This window comes from Brienomyrus brachyistius, chromosome 2 (genome assembly GCF_023856365.1).
Source record: "Brienomyrus brachyistius isolate T26 chromosome 2, BBRACH_0.4, whole genome shotgun sequence".
In the NCBI taxonomy this organism is placed as follows: domain Eukaryota; kingdom Metazoa; phylum Chordata; class Actinopteri; order Osteoglossiformes; family Mormyridae; genus Brienomyrus; species Brienomyrus brachyistius.
The window spans coordinates 7,145,182-7,172,171 of record NC_064534.1 but is presented as its reverse complement, the minus strand read 5'-3'; the positions used below and the strand labels follow the sequence as shown (position 1 = coordinate 7,172,171).

The window sequence follows — 26,990 nt, the reverse complement described above, 5'->3', positions numbered from 1 at the left end:
TGATATCGCAGTTTCATTCCCCAATTAATAAAGGTGGTTTAGCGGCTGATTCTGACATTTGCTAGAGGAGAATAGAACTTCCCTGTGAAGGCGGTGCTGGAGGATTGGCCTGGAGCCACAGACAGGTCAGGCCCGGGCTGCTGGAGCCACAGACAGGTCAGGCCCGGGCTGCTGGAGCCACAGACAGATCAAGCCCGGGCTCCTGGAGCCACAGACAGGTCAGGCCTGGGCTCCTGGAGCCACAGACAGATCAAGCCCGGGCTCCTGGAGCCACAGACAGGTCAGGCCCGGGCTCCTGGAGCCACAGACAGGTCCGGCCCAAAGCTTCAGGAGCCACAGACAGGTCAGGCCCCAGGCTCCTGGAGCCACAGACAGATCAAGCCCAGGCTCCTGGAGCTACAGACAGGTCAGGCCCGGACTCCTGGAGCCACAGACAGGTCAGGCCCGGGCTCCTGGAGCCACAGACAGGTCAGGCCCGGACTCCTGGAGCCACAGACAGGTCAGGCCCGGGCTCCTGGAGCTACAGACAGGTCAGGCCCGGACTCCTGGAGCCACAGACAGGTCAGGCCCGGGCTCCTGGAGCCACAGACAGGTCAGGCCCGGACTCCTGGAGCCACAGACAGGTCAGGCCCGGGCTCCTGGAGCTACAGACAGGTCAGGCCCAGACTCCTGGAGCCACAGACAGGTCAGGCCCAGGCTCCTGGAGCCACAGACAGGTCAGGCTTCCAAGGTAATCTTCACAAAAGCAACATGAGCGGATTCCGCTCTTTAGTTGCCTATTTATATTTTTTACCTCAGCCATTTTAAAGGAGCCCAGGCATGTGAGGGCCTGAGAGCCACCCTGAATGAGCAAAACTGCCTCCCCTCTGAAGTCTGGAGGTTTTTATGACTGACGATTGTACAAGTTTAGCCAAGAGAATTCGCATTTGAGTAGCCCCTTCCCGATTATTGTGCATACAGCCCTGTAAAGGAGGACAGTTCCGTTAAAAGGGCAAGTCTAAGACAGCCACGTTCAGTTTAGGTATTAACGTACGGATATGGACGCATACTAAACAGTGTTATAGCACTGCACCTGTGTCAGATGAAAAACATTTAACCCCGACAGCATCAAAGAGACCCGCTGAGTTAATCCCACACACAGAGGAAAAACAGCAGGAGAATAGCCCTGCTATCCTGGGGCGCTGCGGCCATTTTGCTTTGTGGGACCGAATAAGGCCTGTTCCATCCTGCCAGCTTAATCCAGAGCAAGTCCCAATTTATAAAACGCTCCTGCATCCTGGGGGGGCATCCCACTGTAATTAGCTAAACCGTCTCATCACCAGGGCGCCCCCCTGCCTCCTGATTGGAAAGTGCAAACACGCTAGGCGATCAATGCTCTGGCCCCACCCCACGGAAACGGCCACTATCGCTCCTGCTGTTTAGCATTTCTCCATTAGCGGTACGAGTGGGAGATCATTACTGCGCCAGTTTGCTGTGTTGCGGAGCCCTCAGGTGTCACGAGTACAGAGCAGAGGAGGAAAAAAAACACACAAAACATAGACAAACTGGTAATGCGTAGCCTTTAAATGCAGAACCAGACCGTCAGATATACTGGGGATTTTTTTTCATTCTATTCCCAAATGCTTGCAAAGATTTTAAATTCTGTGAATCCATATAAGCTGCTATAGAATTATGTGGAATAGTAATGTCTTTGCCTGCCAGTTTATTAGGCACATAAAGGAGGGTAAAATAATCACCTGGAAAGCCTAGTTTGGCTTGCAAGCCTCTCTTAGTATGCAAGCGCCGTATATGTTGCCTTTCCGGTAAGCGGGCAAGCGGCTGACAACCTTCAGAAATAATAAAATAAAACACACACACACACACACACACACACACACACACACACACACACACACACACACACACACACACACACACACAGGTTGGTCATTATATCTTTGTGGAGACTCTCCATTCATTTCTATGGGGAAAACTCTAATCCCAACATGACAACCTTAACCCCCCCCCCCCCCCCCCAGCCCTAATCTTAACCATAAGTAACCAAACAAAATATGCGACTTTTGGCATTTTTTTTATTGCATTCACAGATCTTTGTGGGGACCTCAAAAATAGTCCCCCAACATAAAAATGACAGGTTTTTATCACATTGTGGGGAACCTTTGTAATATAAACATAATCCACACAGACACACACAGACACACACACACACACAACAGCGTAGGTTTTGATGGTTTCTTTGATACTTGTGTTTCCTGTTCTGCTCTCTCCTTGCCTGATTTCCTCCTTCTGTCAATCACGCTTTGCTATGCGTTCATTTTCTTCCAAGCACCAGCGGGGCTTATGGTTCCAAATCAAATCAGGCACCCTGAGCCTGAATGTAAGCGACCGGCGTCAAAACAACAGAAATCAGCGGCTCGCAGACGGCTGGGACAGAGATGATAGAGGTGTTAAGCCCATAACTAAGGCTGCTCCCCAAGGCAGGGGCTGACACAGCTGGGAGGAACAGGGAATAATGAATGCTTTGGAGAATCAGAGACACTTTCCCTCTCGCTGACTGACTGGAGCTCCTACTCCTGAATACACTTTGGACAATTACCCGTAGAGCCCTCTGCGGTTACTTGCTTTTACAAAATAAAAATTTGGCCGACTGACGCAGGAGACTTGGGAAGGAGCCCCGGACACAAGCCCGCCGACACTCAGACGCACTGAACGCGCTCTGTCCGCTCCGAGAGGGAGCCCGCCAGCTCTCAAATTGGATCACAGTCTTTGTTAAATTGGAATATCAGAGCGACACGGCGTCTGACAGGGGAGTAGAATTAAGGCATTAAACACGGTGTGTGTGTGGTGTGTGTGTGTGTGTGCGTGTGTGTGTGTGCGTGAGCTCAGCAATGACAGGAAAACAGAGGAGCAGGAGAGACGAGTAGGGTGACAGGATGGGCCAGGGGAAGGTGGAGGGGGGGGGGGCGGAAATGTGGGAGGAGAAGAGGAATGGAGTGAAAATGGTTAGGGGAGTGGGGGTGTGGGACTGAGTAGATGAGAGATTTTTAGATACTGCTGCTGGCATATTTACTGCTCCTGGGTTTTCATACCTGTCACCTCTGACTCACCAATGTCACCTGTGTGGGGGGGAGGGGGGGGACATGACGAGGACAGCACCAGGCTAAACGAAACTCTGTCTGCCTGTTTGTTTGGTCGATTCTGTTTCACTGTCTGTCAGTGTTTCGTTTGCTCATGGGAGTTTTACTAATGTCCTGAGGACATAACCAACGATGATTGGTTTAGAGAGATAACCAATCAGATCTTGGTCAGATGTCAGACAAACCAATCAGATGTCGTAGTCCCACTGATTCTAGTTGCTTGGACTCCCGTCCTCTACATTTTGATTGGTTATCTCCCTAAACCAATTTTTTTCGTTCTGCCCTCAGAACACTTTTGTATAAGTAAAACTCCCACAAGCGTTGTGTATTATTATCAGTTTGTGTTGTTTTAGCAGAACAGTGGGTGTCTCACTATACGTTTATCTGAGTAACAGTTCTGAGACGGATGGTCTAGGCTTGTGTTGAATTCTGGGGGCTGTGGGGGGGGCCGCATGTCCGAGGAAGTCTCCTGATACTGCACTCCCCCCACCACTATGGTGTTTCACTGTATGTACCATTAACCAATTCAGGAGGATAAGTAGCTATTTAATCAAGAAATGCCACTTGGTATCACACCAACTACTCGCTCACATAAATAAGTATTGATTGGTGTTTATGTGAAGTTTCTATCCACAACAGTGTAGTTTTAATGAAAGAAGTTGCTTTTCAAACAGAAAACGGAGGAATTAAGATTAAATATTTCACTTTTGGTTCTGAATAACGTCAGTTTCCTTCACGTTCCGAAGACTCGTAATCTCAAAATCTTTAAGTTCTTCGCAAAACTATTCTGGCAATGATGGCGCAGACGGCGTGTAAAAACGAATCGGATTTAATTGATTTGAAAGTCAGTAGCCAGCAGCGGCAGTAGCTAACGTCGTTGCCTATTAATGCGAAGTGCGTCGCCGGGGGTAACGCACCGGGGTGCAAAGCCGCCTTAACGTTCGAGTGCCAGCAATCATAAGCCGGGCGAAGATGCGCAGTCAGGTACTGTCTGAGGAGATGAGTATAATTTCACTTTGTAATGTAACAGGAAGTAGATCTGAGGTTGTTTCCTTGGAGAGAAAAACAACATGCTTCAGTTTGCTGGCGATACTCACAATTAGAGATATTTTTATTTTTCATTCCTGGAGAGGAATTGTCATGGCTGCAGTTAGCTACTGTCTCTTCCACATACCTGCTGGAAGCCTTTGAAATTATTGTTTGTGCAACATGTCTCAAAATACATATGGAAGCTCGCTCGCATGGAACCCCGCGGTAATGGTGCGGCTGTCACGGGTGTGATTCCGCAGCGGCGGATAACAGGCAGCACGTGAAAAGCCCTCATTATGCTGTCCAGGCCTTTCTGCCTCGCTGCGGTTACGGCGCCCCCCCGGTCAGGCGGAATGCAGAACGCCGGAAGGTCAAAGGGACCGTGAGACTGTCTTTCAGGGTGATTAACGGGAAGGACGACGAGTGTGAAGAGAGCCGGGGCAGGAACGACAAACCGAGCCCTCCTCTAAGGGTCAGAGACGGTGCGGAACCGTCCGGATCTATTGAAAAGGGAAGCCAACCGAATCCTCCCTTTTAAAATGAGCGTGCGAGGTTATGGTCTGAATGTGGTCTGAACACATTTTGAGTGTGGCCTGCAATAAAAATGTGTCCAGGTTACAGTCGCCTGTTTGAATCTAACTTTGAACTTGACATTTAGATTCAGTCCAAACGGTAATGACTATATGCACATGAGACCAAGGCTGTAAGGGTGTGTGGGGGGTGTGTGGGGGGTGTGTGGGGGGTGGGAGGGAGGTCCTGACGCTTCCTTCTTCATAAACATAATCTATTTGTTCATGAGATGCTTTTACCCAAACTGGGTGGTCCACAGTTATGATTTTCAAATGACTTTCATATGATGCTTTACAGTACGATGTTGGTGATGCAGAACCTGTAACAGACGCTCAGTGGTTTAGAACAATTCACTGGCTGCACAGGAGAGGTGGGGGCCTGGAACCCAGTGCTGTGTCTGCTCAGCAGGAGCATATAGGGGGTGGGACCACAGGGTCACTAGTCCCCAGCTGATTGGCCCTGTTCGCCTTCACTCAACAACTGAAATCATATGATGGCCTATTGATAAGATTGGCCCTCTGCATGAATTATGGCCCCTCCACCTTAAAAACACCTAGAGCCCCCCCCCTGCTGTGCCCAGGACATTGGTCTAGTAGGACCTAGACGAAGGAGGAAGGAATTCTGATTCGGCACGGTGAGGCACCGAAAGCCAAAGCCGTCTGGCGCGGTGATTCTGCTGAATCCCGGCCTGCGTACCAAGCCGAGCGGAAGAGCCTGGGAATTAGGAACACTGGTCTGTTTCGGGTTTAGCTGGCGGTGAGATGCTCCACCTTGGGAGCGAAGATGCAGCTAATTTGCATTTATGTTTATTGTGTTCCTGTGAACACTAATGTTTATTGCTTCATCGAATTAGGATGAGAGAGGGAACAGGGAGAGCCCTCCCAGTGCCGGTCGCTGATCTGCTCTGCTGAAGTCTGGCTCCCCTACCTGGCTGCCGTAACTAGGGGGGGAATTTTCAGGGCAGGGGTGTAAACAGAGGTAACGAGGGCAGCCCTAGGATCCACATTCTGGTTCTGAATGTCAGTCAGACACGGTGAACAGGTTCCTTAGATGGACAACTTGAGTAGGGTGAGTGAGGCAGCATTTAGCCACTTCCCCCAGTTGGCTCATTTTCCTGTCCAGTCACCGAGCCTGATGCTGCCGTAGCCGTGGTTACGTCAGGTTGCCGTGGTGCCCGGGGTCCATTTTGTCGTTGAGTACCATTGTTTCTCCAACCTCCCTCGCCCCCCCCCCCCCCCCCCCCCCAACCCAATCCAGCTTGCTCCTCCCAGATGGACGGGGCTAATTAGGTTGTCTCTCCTGCGTCATTCCTCTCAGCTTCATTGAATCATCTCCATCTGCACACCAGGAGACTTTGGTTTTTGGATGACAGGATCGCGGGGGTGGGAGTCAATGTCCATGTGGACCCCGATGCCCCCGTGTTTCATAATCTGTGGCCATTTAGAGAAAGGGGAGCGGATGGCGTACAAACAGTGTCATTTCCTGTGCCTGTCTTTTTAAACTCGCCAGTGCTCGCTAATAAGGAGCCAGTGTCGGGGGCAGATTAGCAGATTACCAGTTTCCAGCTGCATCTTTCGTGTCTCGGCACCATGGCAGAAACCGTCGCACGGGGGCATCGCGCAGTTTGTGTGTGACCCGTAAGAATGATGCAATCCACTGTGCTGCTCCGAAAATCCCAGCGACAGGGATGGAAAGCCATTCCCCCCCCCCCACCGAGTGTGCGGCTGCAGAGTCGGATCTCGGAATGGCGGATTAAAGAGTGGGAACGTGGTCTCGCCGTCGGGCAGAGGCCTGGAGGAGGAGAGGGAAGGAGCCCCGAATCTTGTCCTCCCCGCTTGCCTGACAGAGAGCCCATCTGTTCGAGGGACACTTTGAATCTCCTTCCCTTCACTCCTGCTCCACCCCCCCCCCCCCCCCCCCACATCCCACCCCCCCCCCCCCCCACATCCCACCCTTCTGTGTCTCTCCCTTCTTTCATGCATGATTAGGGGTGGAAATGCTGTAGCATGTGAAATTCAAACATATTCCATCAAACACTGTTAACAAAGGCCGGGGGGGGGGGGGGCTCTCTGTCACTTGGCAGCTTCTGGCACCCCCCCCCCCTCAGAAATGCACTCTCAGCCAGAAAGAGAGCCCCACTCAGTTGCCATGTCCACATCAGGCCTTCCCACATTCGCACGGGGCTCTGCTCGCACCCGACCGCCGTTGTGCTCGACGTGCGAGAAACCGTCCCTCCGAATGACATCGCGCTCCAGCCTTCGGCCAGATGTCTTCAAAGCTCCCTTTGTTCTTCTGCTAAACAGGCCGGATTTCTCCAAACCTCGCGGAAATAATCCGGACCGCAGGGTCCACAGGGCTGTCAGTGTCACATCGCATTCCTGGGGAAGTCTGAGGTGGAAGTCAAGCGTGTTCACACACACACACATGCACGTGCACGCACACACACACACACACACACAGACTACATCTACAGTACAGGCAGTACCCGGGTTAATTACATCTGACTTATGGACATCTCATACTTCCAAACAAACTGCTATGAAGCCTGTTATATTAGAAAATGCCAATAGAAGAGTTTGTAATAAGGATCACACACACAGCTTTGTGGCGCTTGTGAAAACATCGCACGGCTTCTGCTATTCATCAACCTGAGGTACAGTACAGTACAGTATGTAGTTACTTTCATTATTCCTGTATTATTATTCTTACGATTGATCTACAAATTCCACTTAAAGACAGACTCATCCCTAACTTTTGGCCACCTGCAGCGCTCACTGGTAACTCGGCTTGTCTCCTGAGTTGGCGAAGTCAGTGTCTCCTCTATTTTTTAGATTAAATTATGAAATAAGTACCTTTGAAATACTAAAATTTTATTGCCATTTAAAAGCACATTTTCTCTCCTTTGGAAAAAAAAATCACAATCATAATATTGTAAAATGTGTAATCTTCTTACTTGCTCAGTTTTTTAAGCACCAGCTGCCACTGTCGTTAAGGGTGTTCAGTAAACGCTATAATTTGTCATAGTGTTTAATATAAGATATCACTGATCACTAGTGTTCAGTTCTACATATGTGAGCTTGTATTCAATGGACAGTTGACAATGATAATGATATTATTATTATTATTATTAGTAGTAGTAGTAGTATATAAGATAGTTGTATTGCTCTGTTCAGTGCAGTTTTACAGATTAGTGACAGCATGATCTTTAGTGAGTTCAGAGTAATAAGTGAGAATCAGCACTTTGGTACTTAAAGTAAAGCTGGTTTGGCACTCTGGTGCTCATCAGAGGGAAGATAGTTTAACACTTCTGTGTTCAGGAGAGTGTGGATTAGCATTCTGGTGTTCAGTAGAGTGAAGTCGGATTAGCACTCTGGTGTTTGGTATGGTGTTCAAGGCATCCGGAATGTTCCGTCTGTCATGGAGAGAGAGCTGTACTGCTGCAGCACTATTTCCACCTCCTAGCCTCCCACTGCCACCCGGCTACTCCAGGGTTGCCATGGCTGCCAGGGATCATTAGATACATCCCATGTGAGGGGGGGGGGGGGGGGCTGAATGACCATCTCATACACAGAGCCACAGATCATTCAGAAAGGTTCTCACAGAAGCCTCATTTTCCTACTCGTGTTCTGGACTGTCCTGTCGTCATCTCAGAGACAGGATGAGGGGCCATAGGGGGAATGGACGGAGGAGAGGATGAGCGAGAGGATGGAGAGAAGAAGGGGAGAATGATAGGAATACAGACAGGAAGAGCAATGCCTCAGAGAGAGGCGGAGCTTGGTGTGGGGATCGGAGAATGAATGGATGGATTAAAAATACTCTGTGTGTTTCCTGGGGAAGTGGCTGCAGATTACAGTCTCACTCCCCGACCTTTTTAATCACTCTGATATTTCTGACCACAGACTCACACCCCCTCCATTTTAAATAAAACGCAGACACCCCCTTGTATGAAGCCTCACACTTTCTTATGCAACAGACAGAAGCCCACGCGGACTGGCTTGCTGCTCGCCGAACTGACACCTTCTGCCTCCATGAACGTCACATGACCTCCTGTCTTCCTCGTCTCACTGCCATGCTCACCATTCCTGTCGGCTCAGCAGGGCCCGGCGCTGAACCGGGCTGGTGCGCTGAGCCAGAACAGAGCAGAACACTGGCCGTCAGAGACGACTCTCGCTGGGAAAACCCCACAGCACGTTTGCAGATTTTTACTCGACTTTAGCAGTCTGCTAACCATTATCTGTCCGAGGCTCACCTGAAGTCTTGTTTACCGGACCCAAAGCGACAGGTAGATTCCATAAGGATGTCCCCTGGATCCACGTCACGTTAGCAGGCTAGCCGCCACACTCAGATGCCATGGTGCTGACATTGACCTTGATTTATGTGTGGTTTATTTAGTCCGGCAGTACTTCCGGGTCACTCAGAGGGCACGGGAACTTGGACATGGCGGTGAACTTCCTGTCATGCTCTGGAAGATGTCCCGTTAAACAGTTACAGTTACCAGCATGGTAGCAAGAATAAGTTAATTATTCATTAAAGATGTTGGCTCTTTGGTCACTAGCCTGGACTGACAACTAAGAAAGGTCCATTTGTAGTGGGGGACATCGTAGGTCCCGTGAGGTGATGGTGTTTCGTGGGGAGGCAGCATGGGTGGCATGAGGCAAAGACGGCCATGGCGGAGGGGATGCATGAATCAGAGAACCGTCGTAAAAGTGGCAGGAACAAAAGCCTTCCCTATAAAGTAGGGAGATCGGGGGGGGGGGGGGGGTGACGGCGGGTGGCGGTGGACTAGGAGGCTGTGAACATAATTTTTATTAATGTCACGTTAATCAGGTGATAATTCCCCTTTATGTTTTAATACCTTCGCCTAACACAGAAATATATTCACATGGAAATGCAGAGCGGCATTTTAAAACAGCAAATGGCAGCATAGAGATGGTTGGGGGGGTGTGTGTGTGTGGGGGGGGGGGGTGAGAAAGCTCCATCTAGCTCTCGCCTGTCAGGAACAAATGGGCTTTTTCTGCTCAACAGCCAACAGGCACTCAGATTCCGCCCTTGCCCCCCCACCCCCACCCCCCGCCGCCTCAGCGGCTGGGACATTCAGAGCTGCAGCGAGCTCCGCTGGGGTGGGGGGAGGGGTTGGCGAGCTGTGAGTGGCATAGGGATTGGGCACTGCTGGTGAGGGCATACCCTTCCGGTCACCTTGATTTGAACGCCCAGGGTGCCACGTGTGCAGGAGTTTGAGTGACATGATGAGGCAGCTTCGAAAACATGGAGGACGGAGACAGGCGGAGATGGAGCTGGGGGGGCTCAGTGGACGGCTGACGATTCGATAAAAAAGCAAAAAAATAAATAAATAAAAAGAAAACATCTGTGTAACGGATGCGCCCCAGTATTCGCACGGTCTACCCAAGGTCTGCAGCTCAGAAACAGATTTACTTATCATACAGATGGCGCTTCTGCATGCGGCTGAACATATTTCACCTATTGAATTTAAGGAGGACTTCCATCCTGTAAATATACCACAGAGCATGTGCTGTGAATTGCAGTGCCTGCAGGGGGCGCCACTCGTATATCATTATTCATTATAATTAGAGGTGGTTGTCTTTAACGTTGCTGAGGGCATGGAGTATTAAATGAGACATGACAGCAGATAAATATACCACTTTGTGCTTTATATTGGCTGAACTATGGCGATGTCCAGATTTAACCCCAACCCAAGAGGCTTTAAGGAGCTAGATAAGTTGCCATGGTAATCCATTTGTTTTGTGAAAATCCTTAATTAATCCACATGTGTAAAAATAGCGCCTGGGCCTTGTTAGAGCTCACGGCTGCTCCAGTGGGACACTGCCAGAACGTCCCGCTACCAGGAGTGGAGTTGGGGGGGGGGGGGGGGGGGGTGGCCAGCGCCTGAATCACATGGTTCGCTGGGTCCATTTCACACTCGATTGAAAGTGCCCGTGTTTTATGGGAGCCCTCTACAGAGCGGGTGACGGCGCTGGGCACATGGACGGCCACCGCTCTCTGTTTACATGCACACATGTCCCCTGGGGGAGCCATGTGGGCTTAGACCATTTGCCAGAAGGGGTCTAAGCACAGGGCTACAGCATGAGTGTGGGATCAGGTCCTGTGGGGGGTCGTAAACTGGGAGGATGAATTTGAGGGGGGGGGTTAACTGAGTGGATGGGATGTGGGAGAGGGAGAGTTGTGCGACTCTATTGGACTCTGTACCCGTGATCGGAAGGCCACAGGTTCAAATCCCATGATTGGCAGAGTGATGTCACTGTTGAGCGAGGCCCTTAAGCCCCAATAGTTCCAGGGACTGGTTGACCCAACTTGCTCAATCGTACAGTTGTGCCACAGTTGTGGGGGATGTGATGTGCAATAAATCACATCCTTCTGCTAAATAAATGCAAATAAAGTTTTTCTCTCAGTAGCGTGTAATCCCTCCCTGCCACTGGGGGCACCCCCCTCATCCACAGGCCCCTCAGCCCTGCTCACCCTCCTCCTGTGGACACTTCTCCCTTCATGCCAGGAGGGGCGCTGAACCTCATACCTGTCTGGCACTGCTGACTGTTAGATGGAGGGGGGGGGGGGGCTGTTTATATGACATTATACACTTTGCACAAACTTTGAAGGCAACAGACACAGGTGGACGTTTCGCCTCGAGCTGCTCAGCCTCCTTTTAAACAGGACATCAGCCAGTACCATGCTGAGACTCCCGGGAACCCGGCAGCCACGAGTGGTGCGCCCCCTGCTGTCCCGCTTGACCTTCTTTCAGTGGCATCAGATTTATTATGTTGTTATTCCCCCAGACTACATAATTTAGACACTGAACTCGGAAGTGGAGTGGAAATAATCTCATTTCCACCGTCTTTCACTTGGTAATTAAACTAATAAGAGGAGACATTTATCATTGCCTGTTTTTCCACCCTGACAAGACTGTGCTTCAAGACTTTAGTCACGGAGACACCGACTTCTCAAAGCAAACAGACAGACGTGTTGTCATTTATGTGTAATAATTGTTAAAGCGCTGTTTTTTATTCCTAATTGACCGCCGGTGCATTATTTAGTTGCTTGCAAAGCCCAAGCGCTCATCGCCTGCTCTCCTCTCCTCTCCCCGCAGCCTGTGAGCTGATGAACCGCGGCATCCTGGCTCTGGTCAGCTCCATCGGCTGCATGTCGGCCGGCTCACTGCAGTCGCTATCGGATGCCATGCACATCCCGCACCTCTTCATCCAGCGCAGCCCCGCCGGGACGCCGCGCTCCAGCTGCCCGCCCACCAGCCGCGGCCGCACCGACGACTACACGCTCTTCGTGCGGCCGCCCGTCTACCTCAACGAGGTCATCCTGCATGTGGTGACGGAGTACAGCTGGCAGAAGTTCATCATCTTCTACGACACGGATTACGGTGAGGAACGGGGACGCGCCTCTTTTCGTCCGCGCGTCCCCGCTCCGCGTCTCCGTCCGCGCCCGGCGCCCGCAGCCATCCGCGGAGAATTACACACCTCGCAATTTGACAAAACTAATTTATGCCACGAGATCTTTATTGAAGCCAGCGGGGAGACGGCGAGCTGACATTTGGCGCCTTTAACATTTTAACATTTAAAGAAGTGTAAGCGCCTGCGTGTGTTTTAAATGTTAAACGCACCGCCCGAGCGCAGGGTCGCCGACGCCGGTAACGCGTCCCATTGAACCGTCGCGGATGTGATTAATTGCACACGGCTTCGTGTGTGTACGTCTGCGTGTGTTTGTGTGTCGCTGAGTGAGGTGCTCTCTTTAAATCACTTTCACACACTGAGGAGATGGTGCTGCTTAATCGTGCTTCAAATGACAGCCTGGGTGATTCAGTAATTCTGTGTGTGTGTGTGTGTGTGTGTGTGTGTGTGTGTGTGTGTGTGTGTGTGTGTGTGTGTGTGAGAGAGAGAGAGAGAGAGAGAGAGTGCATTGTGTTTGTGCATCTGTTTGTTAGTGTAAGCTTGTGATTGTTTGCATATGTGCAGCTTTATGCATTTGTGTATTTGGGTGTGTGTCAGCGTGTGTCTCTGTGTCTCTTTGCTTGTATTTGTGTAGGGTTTCTGTGCGTCTTATTGTGTGTGTGTGTGTGGGGGGGGGGGGGTTAGGTATTTGTTTTTGCATCTGGCTATTAGAATAAGCTTGTGGTTGTTTGCAGATGTGCAGCTTTGCACATCTGTGAATTTACGTGTGTGTCTGTGTTACTCTGCTTGTTATCCTCCCAATACGGTCCAGTCTAGCCTGTACCACCACAGCCAGATGCCGACGTGACGCCTGGACCTTCTGGCTGGGTTTGCGCGGCCTGCTGGCTGGAACGTGGCCCACTGTGGGCGGGCAAGCTGACGGATCTGCGGCGAGCTGGCAGCGCGGTCCGGAAGCGGCTCGGCCGGGTTTAAACGGCCTCCTCGGCACCGAGATGTGGGGCGCGCTGATTTCCGCTCGCCGCGGGTCGGGGGGGGTGGCACAGGCACAGACCGTCGCCTCCCAGCGCTCACTTTCTAACGGGTTCTCCTGGTGCTATTTGTGACTTGCCTGTATAATTAGGCACCGGCAGAGACCCCAGCCGGATTCCGTGCCCTTCCCAGTGCCTTATTGGATGGCGCGGCTCGCGTAGCCGCCGCCCAAGCTGGGCTAATGAGTACCGGCGCCTTGGACCCGACTGTGAGCGAGTTGGGACGCGGCCTTTTTTAGTGTCACAAACCCACAACATGAGGTCCCCCCCCTCCCGCCCCCCAGCCACCCCACCGGCTCCAAGGCACAGAATGGCATGAGGCTAAGATCACGGCATTTCACAGTGCTGAGTAGCGGCGGGTTTACAGTGGGGCTGGGTGGGGGGGGCGAGTGGTACAGGGTGAGCTGCAGTAGGTAGTGTGATGGGCTCTAGAGGTTCAGACCTAGGTGTGTGTGTGTGTGTGTGGGGAAGGTGAGGCATGCGGTTCGAGACTCTGTGTGTGTGTGTGTTATTAGGTGATGCTCTGCAGATATGTGTGTGTGTGTATGTTTATGTGTATTATATACTTGTGTGTGTGTGTGTGCACATTTGCATGTGTGTTTTCAGGAGCCTCTGATCTTGCCTGCTTGCTGTCTGCTGTCTGTGTCACCCCGTGTGTGTGTTGTCCAGCCTGGGCTCCTGCCCCGCTGCCGCTGTGACTCACAGGCCATGAGGCCGGGCTGTGAGAATCGCCTCACCGTGGCAGTATGTCGACCTGCCAACTCCATCAAGCGACGCCCCCATCACTGCCCTACAGTCTCCTGGTCAAAGTTCTGGGCAGATAGAAGGTGCTCGTGACTCTGGGGTGTTTTTGGGTATCCTGGAAGCCACTGGCCTGAGATCCCTCTGTCTTACACTCATGTTGGTGCCAGTCTCATGCCCCAGCAGCCCTGTCCCCCTCCCCAGTCATACGGGGTGTTGACATAGTGAGTTTATTGATTGTAGATATTTGCCAGCGTATGGGACTCGTTCCTTCCCAGAGCAGCCCCTGTTGGCTTCTGAGGCAGGGTGGGGGGGGGGCCTTTACTTTCAGAGTCAGTACACAGATGGAGCAGCTGGAGGAAAGAGCTCCCTATACAGCGTATGGTTGGCGTGGTCCCCCCTCCCCCTGCATTTGACCGTGACCAGGACAAGCTGGGTCTCGCTCTTCCCCCCAGCCTTTCCGGCACATGGCCCGTCCAGCTCACGGTGCAGCTGCAGCACTGCCCAATTACCCAGAATCCTCATCTGTCTCACAAACCCCTCCCCCTGTGTCTTCCTGTCCCTTTTCTGTAATGAGCCCCTACACACGAATGCCCCCAGCCCCCCAACCCGGCACATTACCCCATTACCCAGAATCCCTCCCTGGGGCCCCGTTTCCCACAAATGATCCAGGGACCGGGAGAAATCCAGCACCACACCTCAGCCACAGAATTATGTTTTATTTACCCCTCCTTTCGAGGCAGCCCACTGCCTCTGTGTGACGAATGGACTACAGAAGGAGAAAATGCAGACGGTCCCTTGCAATTTGTCAGCTAAATAGACAGTAACAGAGCTGCGTGTCCTCCTGCTTGTGCTGCACTCGTTCTCTGAGCGGGGGGTGGCACAGTGGTGCCGCGGTCACTCCTGCGCCTGCCGGCTTATCCTCTAGGTGGCAGCGCTCTCTGTGGGAGGTGTGGTTTCAGGTAGGAGTCCATTGGAGCGTAGAGATAGGGACTGGAGATGATGTGAGTTTCACACTGAGCTGAGATGGGTCCTAAAGACTGGTATCAGAACCGATTCTCCAAGCTTCAGAATGCCCTGAAAACTCTTCTTTCCTCCATTTAGAACTTCAGTCATGCTAATGAGTGGTAAATTATGGGAGTGTGGGACTGGAGCTATCAGGACTGTTGATTAGTGTATTATTAGCATTAAAATTAGTATCTAACTGCACTTCTGCTACCCCCATGTAAGCAGTTCTTTTGTCCACCCCACCTCCAGACATTCGAGGTATTCAGGACTTCCTGGACAGGGCGTCCCAGCAGGGCATGGACGTGGCGCTGCAGAAGGTGGAGTCCGACGTCAACGTGATGATCACTGGAATGTTCCGCACCATGCGGGTGGAGGAGCTGCACAGATACCGAGACACGCTGCGGAGAGCTGTCCTCTTCATGAGCCCGGCCACCGCCAAGGCCTTCATCACCGAGGTACGCCCCCCCGCTCCCCGATGGCATGCCCCACCCCCTGACACACCAAACGCTGACACTCAGCAGTAATGGCTCATTAAGGCAATGCAGGCCCTATTAGCGTGAAAGTGTTAATTAGATGTTTACATTTAATTAGGCTGTAAAAGCTACATGAAAATTGTTATACATTAGATTGGTGTAAAATCATGTGGCATCTAAACTCATGAAATGATATGAAAGGTTAGAAAACGAGACACACTTTATTCTGGATGCTTCTTTAGGGCATTTAACCCCAAAGGAAACATTTATCTACATAGCGAATGCTTTTGTGTAACACATACGAGTAAGTAAAGTTTGGAGAACGAGAGCGGGGTCAGCCGGCACTGGAGCTGTTGGGGATAAGGGTCTTGCTCAAAGGCCCAGTGGTGATATGATCACTTTTCCGGACACAGGGTTTGAACCTATGACCTTCTGAAGACAGGCCCTTAAGCCGTCGGAGCCGCACACTGAGTTACACAGTCTCTAATCGATCAGAGAATCTAGGCCTGCAGGCTAATTACAGGTTAGCATAGACTCGGGGTAGTTTTCCACCAATGTTTCAGACAGGACAGCCGGGATATTAGCGGCCTAGTGACAGATTAGCACAGGCTAAGGAAAAGGCAAGCTGTGCTTTAGCAGATGGGATCGCGGACAGCATGCCGGGGTCAGAGCTGTCGCCGGTGGGGTGTCCAGAGCCGCGGTGACTGACGGATCTGTCTGTCGGAAGCTGGCCACTCATCGGAAGCGATGGCAGCCGCGGACAGGCAGCTGTGCTGCAGGTGCTGTAACGAGAAAGTTCTGCCAGATTATTATTATTAACTCCCCCCTCCCTGCCATTATCATCCTTACTGCCATTAAAGCCTTATTTAGCCCCATTTCGGCCCCATCGCTTGTGGTACCACCGTCCGATGTGGAATGTAACAGCTTCATAAAAGCACGCATGCTGTCGCAGAGGGATGTTGCTCGTGTATGCTTTTTTAAAAACAGTTTTTGAAGGGCTGTCACTTGGTTTTTGCTCCTGTTGAGCATCCCGTGACCTTTCACGTGATGACATTTGACCTCTGACCCCACACAAGCCTCCTGCTGATGCTTCACATAAAGATTAAGGTGTGAACTCGGCCCAGAGTATTGTGGGATATTTCTGTGTAATCGAGTCTTTTAATCTGACCTGATCCTTTGCACACCTGAACAAGATGGCTAGCCACCCTTTAAAAGCAGAGCGGCAGATTCAGTCTGTACAGGTGTCTCTTTAAATACACTCTGTTCCACATCCTGTTAGCCATTATTTTTCTACTTTCCTGGTCATTAAAGAAATTGATTGTGTTTTTGCTCTTGATCAGTCTCACGCCTGCATGTTTTCTTCTGATGCATAGTAAATGTCTCTCAACTGAGAATCCCATTTAGGAACAGACAGCATCCTGGATACAAATGATGTGTAAATATTAGTTATTGTGGCGAAGCCAATCCTCTGTAGCGGTGCTTCCCGTCCGTGTCAGAAGGAGACCTTTTTCTCATGGATCACTATACTCACCCGGAGTATCGGAATATGACTTTGGGAATATTTCCTGCATGATACAGTTACTTCAGAACAGACACAAACTCAAAATCACCCTCACTGTAGCCACTGTGGAATTTAAATTTATTTTAACCATTCAGGTACATTTTTTAAAATCTGTTTTTAAATTACACAGTTATACCAAGTTCGTATAAATGACTCTTCCTCGTCTCCCCCAGAGAAATGTCAGCTTTTGATACGGGGCCTTAGTGTGACAGAAATAACCGCATTTTTCTACATAATTCACAAACAAGGAGGCACTAGTGAGTGTGTGTTCCTTACCCGGTGCTCCATACTTAAAAGCGAACCTAAGATAGAGTAAATCACTTTTAAGCCATCGCCTGCAGTGAGCTTCTCCTAACCAATAACAATGACTGGTTCAGAGTTTAGGATGTGCAGTTTTTCATCTTACAGCCCTGAGCAGAAACACAAAACGATGCAGCAGGTGAACGTGTAATGAGAGGGCAGGCCACTCTCCACACGCCCGTCGGACAGTCTGCTGATTTGCTGTGTGTCATTTCTGAGGGAAGTAGGTGATGCACTGTTCACTAAAGCCGCTAATATCACTTCTCTGCTGCGGTTGGTGTTGTCGCCATGGTAATGTGTGAGTAAACCATACCGGGAATGTGCTGTATGATTGTGGCATTCCCTCCTGTTCTATTTGCCAGCAGTCTGAAAGAATACTTCAGGTGGGTTTTCTCCATGGGTGTTTCTCAATATGCACACTTGACTGTACTTGTGTTCTCTTGTACCCGTTTTACATCACCTTCCATTGCCAAAGACCAGTTCCAATACTATGGACACGGTAAAAATCCTTTGATGTTGTTCTTGCTCCACCCTTAATCTCAAGTATACACTGGTTACATCCTCGGCAAGTGAGACCAATCCCATGATTCATTGTGCCCCAAGTTCATTCTTGGAAGGCAAATTAGCAAGACTTGCCTTACTAAGACCACCAGTATGGTCTTTGCGTTCTTGGTATTGAGAAACACCCCATATCTCAGTCAGGGCTGAAATGGGAGGAAGGGCGATATAGATGAGAGGGCTGATGGGTGGAAGGGCGGTATCAATGAGAGGGTTGATGGGAGGTAGGGCAGTATCGGTCAGAGAGCTGCTGGGAGGAAGGGCAGTATCAATGAGAGAGCTGATGGGAGGAAGGGCAGTATCAATGAGAGAGCTGATGGGAGGAAGGGCGGTATCAATGAGAGGGTTGATGGGAGGAAGGGCAGTATCGGTCAGAGAGCTGATGGGAGGAAGGGCAGTATCAATGAGAGGGTTGATGGGAGGAAGGGCGGTATCGGTCAGAGAGCTGATGGGAGGAAGGGCAGTATCAATGAGAGGGTTGATGGGAGGAAGGGCGGTATCGGTCAGAGAGCTGATGGGAGGAAGGGCAGTATCGGTCAGAGAGCTGATGGGAGGAAGGGCAGTATCCGTGAGAGGGTTGATGGGAGGAAGGGCGGTATCGGTCAGAGAGCTGATGGGAGGAAGGGCAGTATCCGTGAGAGGGTTGATGGGACGAAGGGCAGTATCAGTGAGAGGGTTGATGAGAGGAAGGGTGGTATCAATGAGAGGGTTAATGGGAGTAAGGGCAGTATCTGAAATGGGAGGAAAGACAAAGTCGCTCAGAGGGCTGAAATCACTGTCATCCATATAATCGGCATGCACTTTGTGTTTTAGGCCTCTCTCTATGTCAGCAGGTTGATTGCAGTGGGTCGTTTCCGTCACACCTGCGTGTCTGTTTGCAATCGCCACATCTCGGTAGCTGCATGATGGCCGGCCGGGTGGTTTCAGTCGCCATGCTTTCAGATCGAAGCTCTGCTGATGGGTTGGTGTGAATCTGAAATATCCGCCGTTTACCCTGCCGGCTGCCAGCCGCGATCTACGCCAGCCTGCTCTCCCCAGCACCTGACAGGCTGCTGTGTTACTGTCCTTCTTTGCCGTCAGTCTTCGGTAATCTGCTTTTTAACCGTCTTGCCTGATATTTTTAGCCCTCATTATTCTCAGTATGTTCACATTGTACAAGCCAGGTTCTTCCTGACTGATGGCTTGACTGAACTGTGCATCAGAGAGTGGCCTGCAGGGGATGTGTGTACTTATTCCAGTAATATGTTTGTAATTAATGTTATATTAATTTATCTTAAAAATAGGGTTGGAAGGTTGCCTCCTGTTTCCGGAGTTTCATTCACATCACGGCTCTTTGTGTGCGGAGTTTGCATATACCCCCCCACTCCCCCAAGCTTTTAATCGATTGGTCCTGCTTGAGGGGACAATATGAAGGTCAACTGCTTGTTTTTTTTTTTTTTAAAAGCTGTTGGTCTGGCCTGATGGGGGGTTGGGTGGGGGCTGTCAAGATGACCGTTTATTGACATCAGCAGCCTTTTCTGACTGGTGCCGTGGAGGCAGCTTTGAGGCACCAACAGCACGGCAAGACCTATTATCATAAATGTATGGGGGGGGCTGCAGCAGCACAGCAGGGATCCCTGCCCTCCAGGGTTACAGGTTCAAATTAGACAAGATTCCGCCAGATTCTCGCCTTTCGCAAGCAGATCAGGTTGGTCGGTAGGTGTGAGGGTCCAGTCCAAAGCGTCTGCTTCTCCTGCTTCTCAGGAACGGCTCTGGATCACTGCATCAATGCAGGATGAAGAAGCAGTTATTGAAAAGGGATGATTGACATTTATATATTTTTATGAATATTGTGTTTTTTTTTGGGGGGGCGGGGGGGGGGAACTATTTTTTATTGCTGCAATTTTTATATTTTTAAATTGGTTAGTCCTCAACAGAGAGACAAATAGATGCGTATCATAGATATGTTGTTTTGCAGAATATCAATGGAACATCAGAGACGCATTTCCAGTAGTAATCCATCTTCCGGCCGCGGCGAGAGCCGTGAAATGACGTCCGGCCGCGGCCATGTGGCGATGCACGGACAGACTCCCCCTGTCTGATTACCTCGCTGCGTCTCTCTGTCCTCGGCTCTTAGGGGCTACGCACAGGGGCAGACAAGGGATGGCAGTGGGCGGGAGAGGAATGCGGGTGAACTGTCACAGATAACCGTCTCTGTCCCGACTCGGGAGTAGCTGTCACAGCGCCAGAGCTCGCAGTGGAGATCAGGACATACTCGCCGACTGGTGTTTAAGCTCCTGTTGTGTTCCGCCTCTGCTTGTTAGGGCACCATCTTCTTCTCAGCCGGCATGGAGGAAGAGGCCATTTCCATTTAAACCCACAGTGGCGCTCACAGTAGCAAACTCAGACACGACACTTAGTGGAAATGGACCCGCTGCCTGTCCCTTAAAATGGGTCTTGTTTTTTTTTTTCTCTTATCTAACAAATCCAGGCATGACACGGATCTAGACTCTCGAAAGCGGAGGGAAATGGAACTTTGCGCACCATTTTTAAAGTAAGAACGTTTAATCCTCCACAGAATATGTGCGCGATGGCTAGTGACGGCCAATAAGGAAAGGGTTCACAAGGTCGGCGGTCAGATTATGAGAGTCGGAGGTTGTGATTGGTTCGCGGCCTCTGTGGCACCAGTGGGCAGTTTGAAGTAATGGCCTTGTGACTCTCGAGGGCAGAAGGCCCCCAGCATCTGTCAGCCTCCTGCTGGTTTTATTGTTCTTCTGCTCCGGGTCTACAGACCAGCAATGTTTTTTAGATGGTCAGTAGAATATATAGTGCCTTTTAAGCCTGGGTGGGGGGTAAGGAACGGGGTGATACAGGGCGGAAATGCTGACACTGTTTTAAAAGGACTGCGAGTTATAAAATTGCTTTATTTTTCAAGGGTATGGCTAACAGGGTTAGCAGGCATGTCTGGCTCAGAGCAAACGGCAGGCCCCCTACTGGTGAAATGGCAGAGCTCATGCTGTCATGTGACGTGTCCCTCATGCTGTCATGTGACGTGTCCCTCATGCTGTCATGTGACTGCTGGCAACTCTAGGGCATTGGCTGCCCCAGAGGCCTCCATCCAGCATGCTTCTCTACCCAGCATGCCGCATTCAGACAACACTGTTGTCGTCACAGCTCGGGGTAAGGAATGGCCCTGTCAGCCTGGCCCTGTCTTGCATTTTTTTCCCATAATTCTGTGTAATGCCCCACCCGCACTTAAAAAGGTTGGCCACAGCAAAGCAGGCAGCCTGGAGAGGAATTTGAGTGCTTTTTGTCCTTCATGGTGAGCCACGTTACGCTCCGATTGGACGGTGACTGTCCAATGAGGAGAGGGAAGGTCTGGCATCCCATGCTTTTCCTACTGGATGAAGGAAGAGGATGTGTTTAATATTGCACCCCGGAGAGGCTCACTGTTTGTGAGGGGGGTCATGGTTTGACATCAAACCATAATGACGACTTCAATAAAGGGCACACAACTCTCTCTGCAACTCCCTGTCTCTCTCTCTCTGCTTCCCTCTTGCCGATTCCCTCCCCCTTTCTCTCTCTCTTTCTCTCTCTCTCTCTCTCTCTCCTCGGGGTTCCTACGCTGATTGACACTTGATGAACTTCTCTGCCGCTCATGCACGTTCTCCCCACCAAGCCTGCTGATAGCTCAGCCTATTAAATTCATCACGCGGAAGGCGTGTGTCTCTGAGCTGCGCAGGTCGACTTGGCTAAATATTCATCCGGTGGCTCCTGCTTTCCGACTCGTTGCCGAGAGCAGCGCCGGCACGCTGACAGGTGCCACCGGCAGCTCGCGGCTTAACTCGGTTAACAGATTAACGGTCCCGACACCTGGTCATGAATCCACACTTTTTGCTTAACCAGGTCGCTATTTTTAAATGGGTGTTACCGGCGCGCACGTTCCTTTCTGTAGCGGTGGGGCTGCGATGCGGACGGATGAAGCCGAGCCTCGTGGTGACAGATAATAGGGTCCGGCTGCCCTACCGGATCCTCGTCCCCCCCCGCATTCTGGTCTTTCTCGCTCTTTCTCCTATGCCTGTCATGTGGGGGGCACAGATAAATCAAAGGTGTCGCCCCCCTTTGGTGGGTCATGTCTACCACCCTCATTGTTATTATTTGACTGCTTCGGGTTTTTGCCAGAGAGAAATGATGACCCAACGATATCTTGGGGCCTGGGCAAGAGAAACTGCCCCCCCCCCTTGTGAGATGTGGGGATTTTATGAGCTGATCCATGAGCCTCTTTCAGAGCACTGGGATTTATTTATTTTTATTTTTCGGGGGGAGGGTGCTTGTAGGGCTATATTTCCGGGGACCGATCAGATGTGGAGACACGACGGGCTACTATTCCAGGGGCATGTTCTGCCCCAGAAAGGGAGTCACCACCCTCTCTGAATCTGGCTGAGCTTCCTGCTGTTCCAGGTGGGGGTTTTGGAACTGGAGAGTGGGCACAGGGTGGGACAGCCGTGTCATGAGCTGATAAGGCCCCAGCGTGTGCATTGAGTCCATTTAATCCGGATGGCCATAACAGCGAAAGGTGAGGTGCCGATGGAGCTGTGTCATGGAGATACTATCTGCGGCATCATCCTGATCACAGTTAGAGATGTCCCCCCCCACCCCCCAAAACCAAGACAGGACATCCCAGTAATTGCAAAATGAGTGTAACTGGAGAACGCAGCTTAATTACCATTTCTGCAGCTTTCTGCATGGAAGGTTTTTCATCTATAATTAAAAAGACGCTTTGCATATAGAGAGGTCATTATATACTGCAGACTATTTACTGTGGGACACAGCCCATCCCTACACACGTCACTTTGACCACGAGTGATGGTTGGGGGGGGGGAGGTGTTTGTACATGAGGAGGACATGGGAAGAATTACAGTAAATGACATCAGCAGGTGGAAGTTTTCAGGCAGTGTGCTCCACCAATCATGTCTCACTACTCGTTTTGACTATGGTGTTTAGCTAGGTATGGAAGATCCCCATGGAGCATGAGCCATATAAAGCATAGCAAAAAACATTTGTGAGAGGGACCGTATTATGGGGAGCATGCTACTGCTGGGAAATGGTGCCACCTAGGGCCCCGGAGGTCTCACAGCACTTGCTCTCCCAGCAGCTTCTCCTGCAGGGCTGCCAATAGGAGAGCCAGTGGGGGGGTTAGCCTGGTCACGGCCCCCCAGACCAGCGCTCATCTCCACAGAAACCATTACCTACCCCCCTCTTGGGATCCTCCCTGTGGAGCGAGACTGACACACAGATGCAGAGGTTAACATATTAATTCACAGGAGGATCAGAGGTAGATCTGACGCCCGCATCACAGCACGGAGCTGGGAGGCGAGACGGACGTTTGGTGGGCTGGTATTCACATGATCCCAGGGTCTTATTTAAGCAGCAAAATGGGCTATTACTGCCTTTTATAGGTAAGACAGGAATTCAAAGAGTATGATATGTGCAGTGTGGAAAATACTTCAACATATAACAGGTATCAAAATATCAGAGACACGTACTCTTGGACTAGTCAACACAATCTCCCTAGATCCAACGCGATCCCCCCAGATCCAACGCGATCCCCCAGATCCAACACGATCTCCCCAGATCCAACACGATCTACCTTACCATGATGTGTGTTTCTTCATGGATTTTATCTTCAATTCTGATTGTTTTACTGAAATATTTACAAACAATTTAAATTACCTTTAGCAAAAAATGACAAGATTAATGGTAATTACAGCAAATGCTGTGTGTAATTCCTCAATCAGCATTTTATCATTTTCATTAATCTATATTTACAATCCTCATTTTCCAATCAAGTAAAAAAATAATAACTTCTAATCATTAGAAAATCTTCATACATCCCGCTGGTAACTTGATAAAGTGACACTCTGCTGAACAGAATAATGCCTTTTTAATCTTTAATACATGTCACTTCATGTTCTTGTCGGGTCCCATATTTAGTGTTTTCTCAGAAGGAGTGACTTTTAATTACCTTGGAGCAGAAGTGTTTGCTCTCTCCCTCAGACTCGTCAGAGAAACATGGCTGTCGCAGGCATGGCGTAGTCACTAACTCAGTCTGGGTTGAGGAGGAGAATCTGTAAGGGTTAGATCCTTGACCAGGACCGTTTCAGCAGCTCTGTGTTTGGTTCTCAGTAACGGGCCGTGGGTCTCTGGTCCATTTTATATCTCGGACTTGAAAAGATCGATAGCCCTGCTTGTCAGTATGGGTCAGGTCTGCTCTGGGCTGCTCAGAGCGAGACCGACATGTCCTTGGATGCTATAGAATTCTTCTGACATGCTTTACGTTCCCTGTAAATCAGCCAGTGCAGCCTGGGTCATATGCTACAATTCAACAGTCAAGCTAGAGCATTCAGGGCTTAGCATAAAGACATAACACAGGTGCCCTAGGAATAGTCTGTGTGTTGTATACAGTTATACCAGTGTCCAACACACCGCCGACACCAGTCCCAGTGTCCAACACACCGCCCACACCAGTCCCAGTGTCCAACACACCGCCGACACCAGTCCCAGTGTCCAACACCAGTCCCAGTGTCCAACACACCGCAGACACCAGTCCCAGTGTCCAACACACCGCCGACACCAGTCCCAGTGTCCAACACACCGCCGACACCTGTCCCAGTGTCCAACACACCGCCTACACCAGTCCCAGTGTCCAACACACCGCCGACACCAGTCCCAGTGTCCAACACACCGCCCACACCAGTCCCAGTGTCCAACACACCGCCCACACCAGTCCCAGTGTCCAACACACCGCCCACACCAGTCCCAGTGTCCAACACACCGCAGACACCAGTCCCAGTGTCCAACACACCGCCGACACCAGTCCCAGTGTCCAACACACCGCCCACACCAGTCCCAGTGTCCAACACACCGCCCACACCAGTCCCAATGTTCAACACACCGCAGACACCAGTCCCAGTGTCCAACACACCGCCCACACCAGTCCCAGTGTCCAACACACCGCCCACACCAGTCCCAATGTCCAACACACCGCCGACACCAGTCCCAGTGTCCAACACACCGCCGACACCAGTCCCAGTGTCCAACACACCGCCTACACCAGTCCCAGTGTCCAACACACCGCCGACACCAGTCCCAGTGTCCAACACACCGCCGACACCAGTCCCAATGTCCAACACACCGCCGACACCAGTCCCAGTGTCCAACACACCGCCGACACCAGTCCCAGTGTCCAACACACCGCCTACACCAGTCCCAGTGTCCAACACACCGCCTACACCAGTCCCAGTGTCCAACACACCGCCGACACCAGTCCCAGTGTCCAACACACCGCCGACACCAGTCCCAGTGTCCAACACACCGCCGACACCAGTCCCAGTGTCGAATACACCGCAGACACCAGTCCCAATGTCCAACACACCGCCGACACCAGTCCCAGTGTCCAACACACCGCCGACACCAGTCCCAGTGTCCAACACACCGCCGACACCAGTCCCAGTGCCCAACACATCGCCGACACCAGTCCCAGTGTCCAACACACCGCCGACACCAGTCCCAATGTCCAACACACCGCCGACACCAGTCCCAGTGTCCAACACACCGCCGACACCAGTCCCAGTGTCCAACACACCGCCCACACCAGTCCCAGTGTCCAACACACCGCCGACACCAGTCCCAGTGTCCAACACACCGCCGACACCAGTCCCAGTGTCCAACACACCGCCGACACCAGTCCCAGTGTCCAACACACCGCCGACACCAGTCCCAGTGTCCAACACCCTGCCCACACCAGTCTCAGTGCCTTACACCCCGCCCACACCAGTCTCAGTGCCTTACACCCCGCCCATACCAGTCTCAGTGCCCTACACCCTGCCCACACCAGTCTCAGTGCCTTACACCCCGCCCACACCAGTCTCAGTGCCTTACACCCCGCCCATACCAGTCTCAGTGCCCTACACCCCGCCCACACCAGTCTCAGTGCCTTACACCCCGCCCACACCAGTCCCTGTATTGTACATGTCACACACACCAGTCATTGTTCTAGTGTAGTAAATGTTTACGCTGTCCAGTTTGTTGTAGGCAATATTTATTCAAGAAAAACTTGCATGGAACCCAGGAGAAAGAACCAGGGCTGAATATGCTGGTTCGTCTCTTGACAGCTGTGCTGGGACGATGAATTATACATGGTGGGGGCGCCCTGTGAGTAGGGTGGCTGACATTAAATGTAAATGGCAAATGTGACATAGAGCAGTTATGATGTATTAAAAAGCACACGGCTGAACTAATATGAGCTAAATGTATAAAGCGATTCCACAGCCTCATCGCTCTCCGCTGTTGAAATACCAGCACTGGAATGCATGCATTTACATCCGTCACAGCCACGGCGGCTAGCATAGGTCCAGCTGTGCTGTGCGGTCCGGGGGGTGGGGGGGGGCGTATCCACGGCGTTAGCGCACAGTCTGAAGCTCGAGCGTCCGGCTCGGCGGTTAGCGTAGCAATCCGGGCTACGCTGCGTTACGCTCTGCTAGCATATTTAGAGGACTGGCAGAGCTTCCAAGTGAAGAGGAGGCGGAGGGTCCAGGCTCATCTGCATGGCAGCGCGCATTAGCGTCGCGGCACGTTTTAGCGCTAAAACACCCTGCGGGAGCACCGCCCAAGCACAGCTCAGCAGCCTGCAGAGGAGTGCTGCAGCGCGTTAACGCAGCCACGCCGTGTAGCGCTGCACGCACTAATGAACATCTGCCCCCGTGTTGCCCTGGGCGACACGTTACGAAGTACAGATTACTCTTTCTGGAGTGCACTCATTTAGTCTATATTGTCTTTTTTATGTATCTCCATTAATATTTAATTCACGTCTTTATTTGGAACATAGTAACAGCTTGTTTATTGTGATTTTTTTTAAATGCTAGATGGTCTGAAAAACATCGGGGTGCTTATGCTGTGGGATTTTTAGGAAGCGTTTGTAGCGTGATACGTCTATTCCTCCCAGGACATTAATTAAGCATGTAATCAAATTAAAAGACTAATTTATTATTTTGGCTACGATACGGTGCCAGCTTACCTCATCCCTGTTGCTCGCTAAAGCCCTTCATGTTGTTGAAAGTACAGTCTTTGGCCTGCATAATCAGTACTTGAGTATTTGAATGCACCTCCTGACC

The 26,990-nt window shown here is 51.0% G+C and overlaps 1 protein-coding gene across 2 annotated transcripts in view; it reads left to right on the top strand.

The window, feature by feature from the left end:
* Positions 1-26,990, top strand: part of grid2 (glutamate receptor, ionotropic, delta 2) — a 301,989-nt gene that overhangs the window by 166,971 nt on the left and 108,028 nt on the right. For both annotated transcript variants that reach the window (XR_007388201.1, XM_049002892.1), the window contains exons 3-4: positions 11,857-12,141; positions 15,196-15,401. Coding sequence is in view for 1 of the 2 variants with exons in the window: in XM_049002892.1 (XP_048858849.1) it covers positions 11,857-12,141; positions 15,196-15,401 (491 nt within the window). In the remaining variant the exon portion in view is untranslated. The remainder of the gene's footprint in view (positions 1-11,856; positions 12,142-15,195; positions 15,402-26,990) is intronic.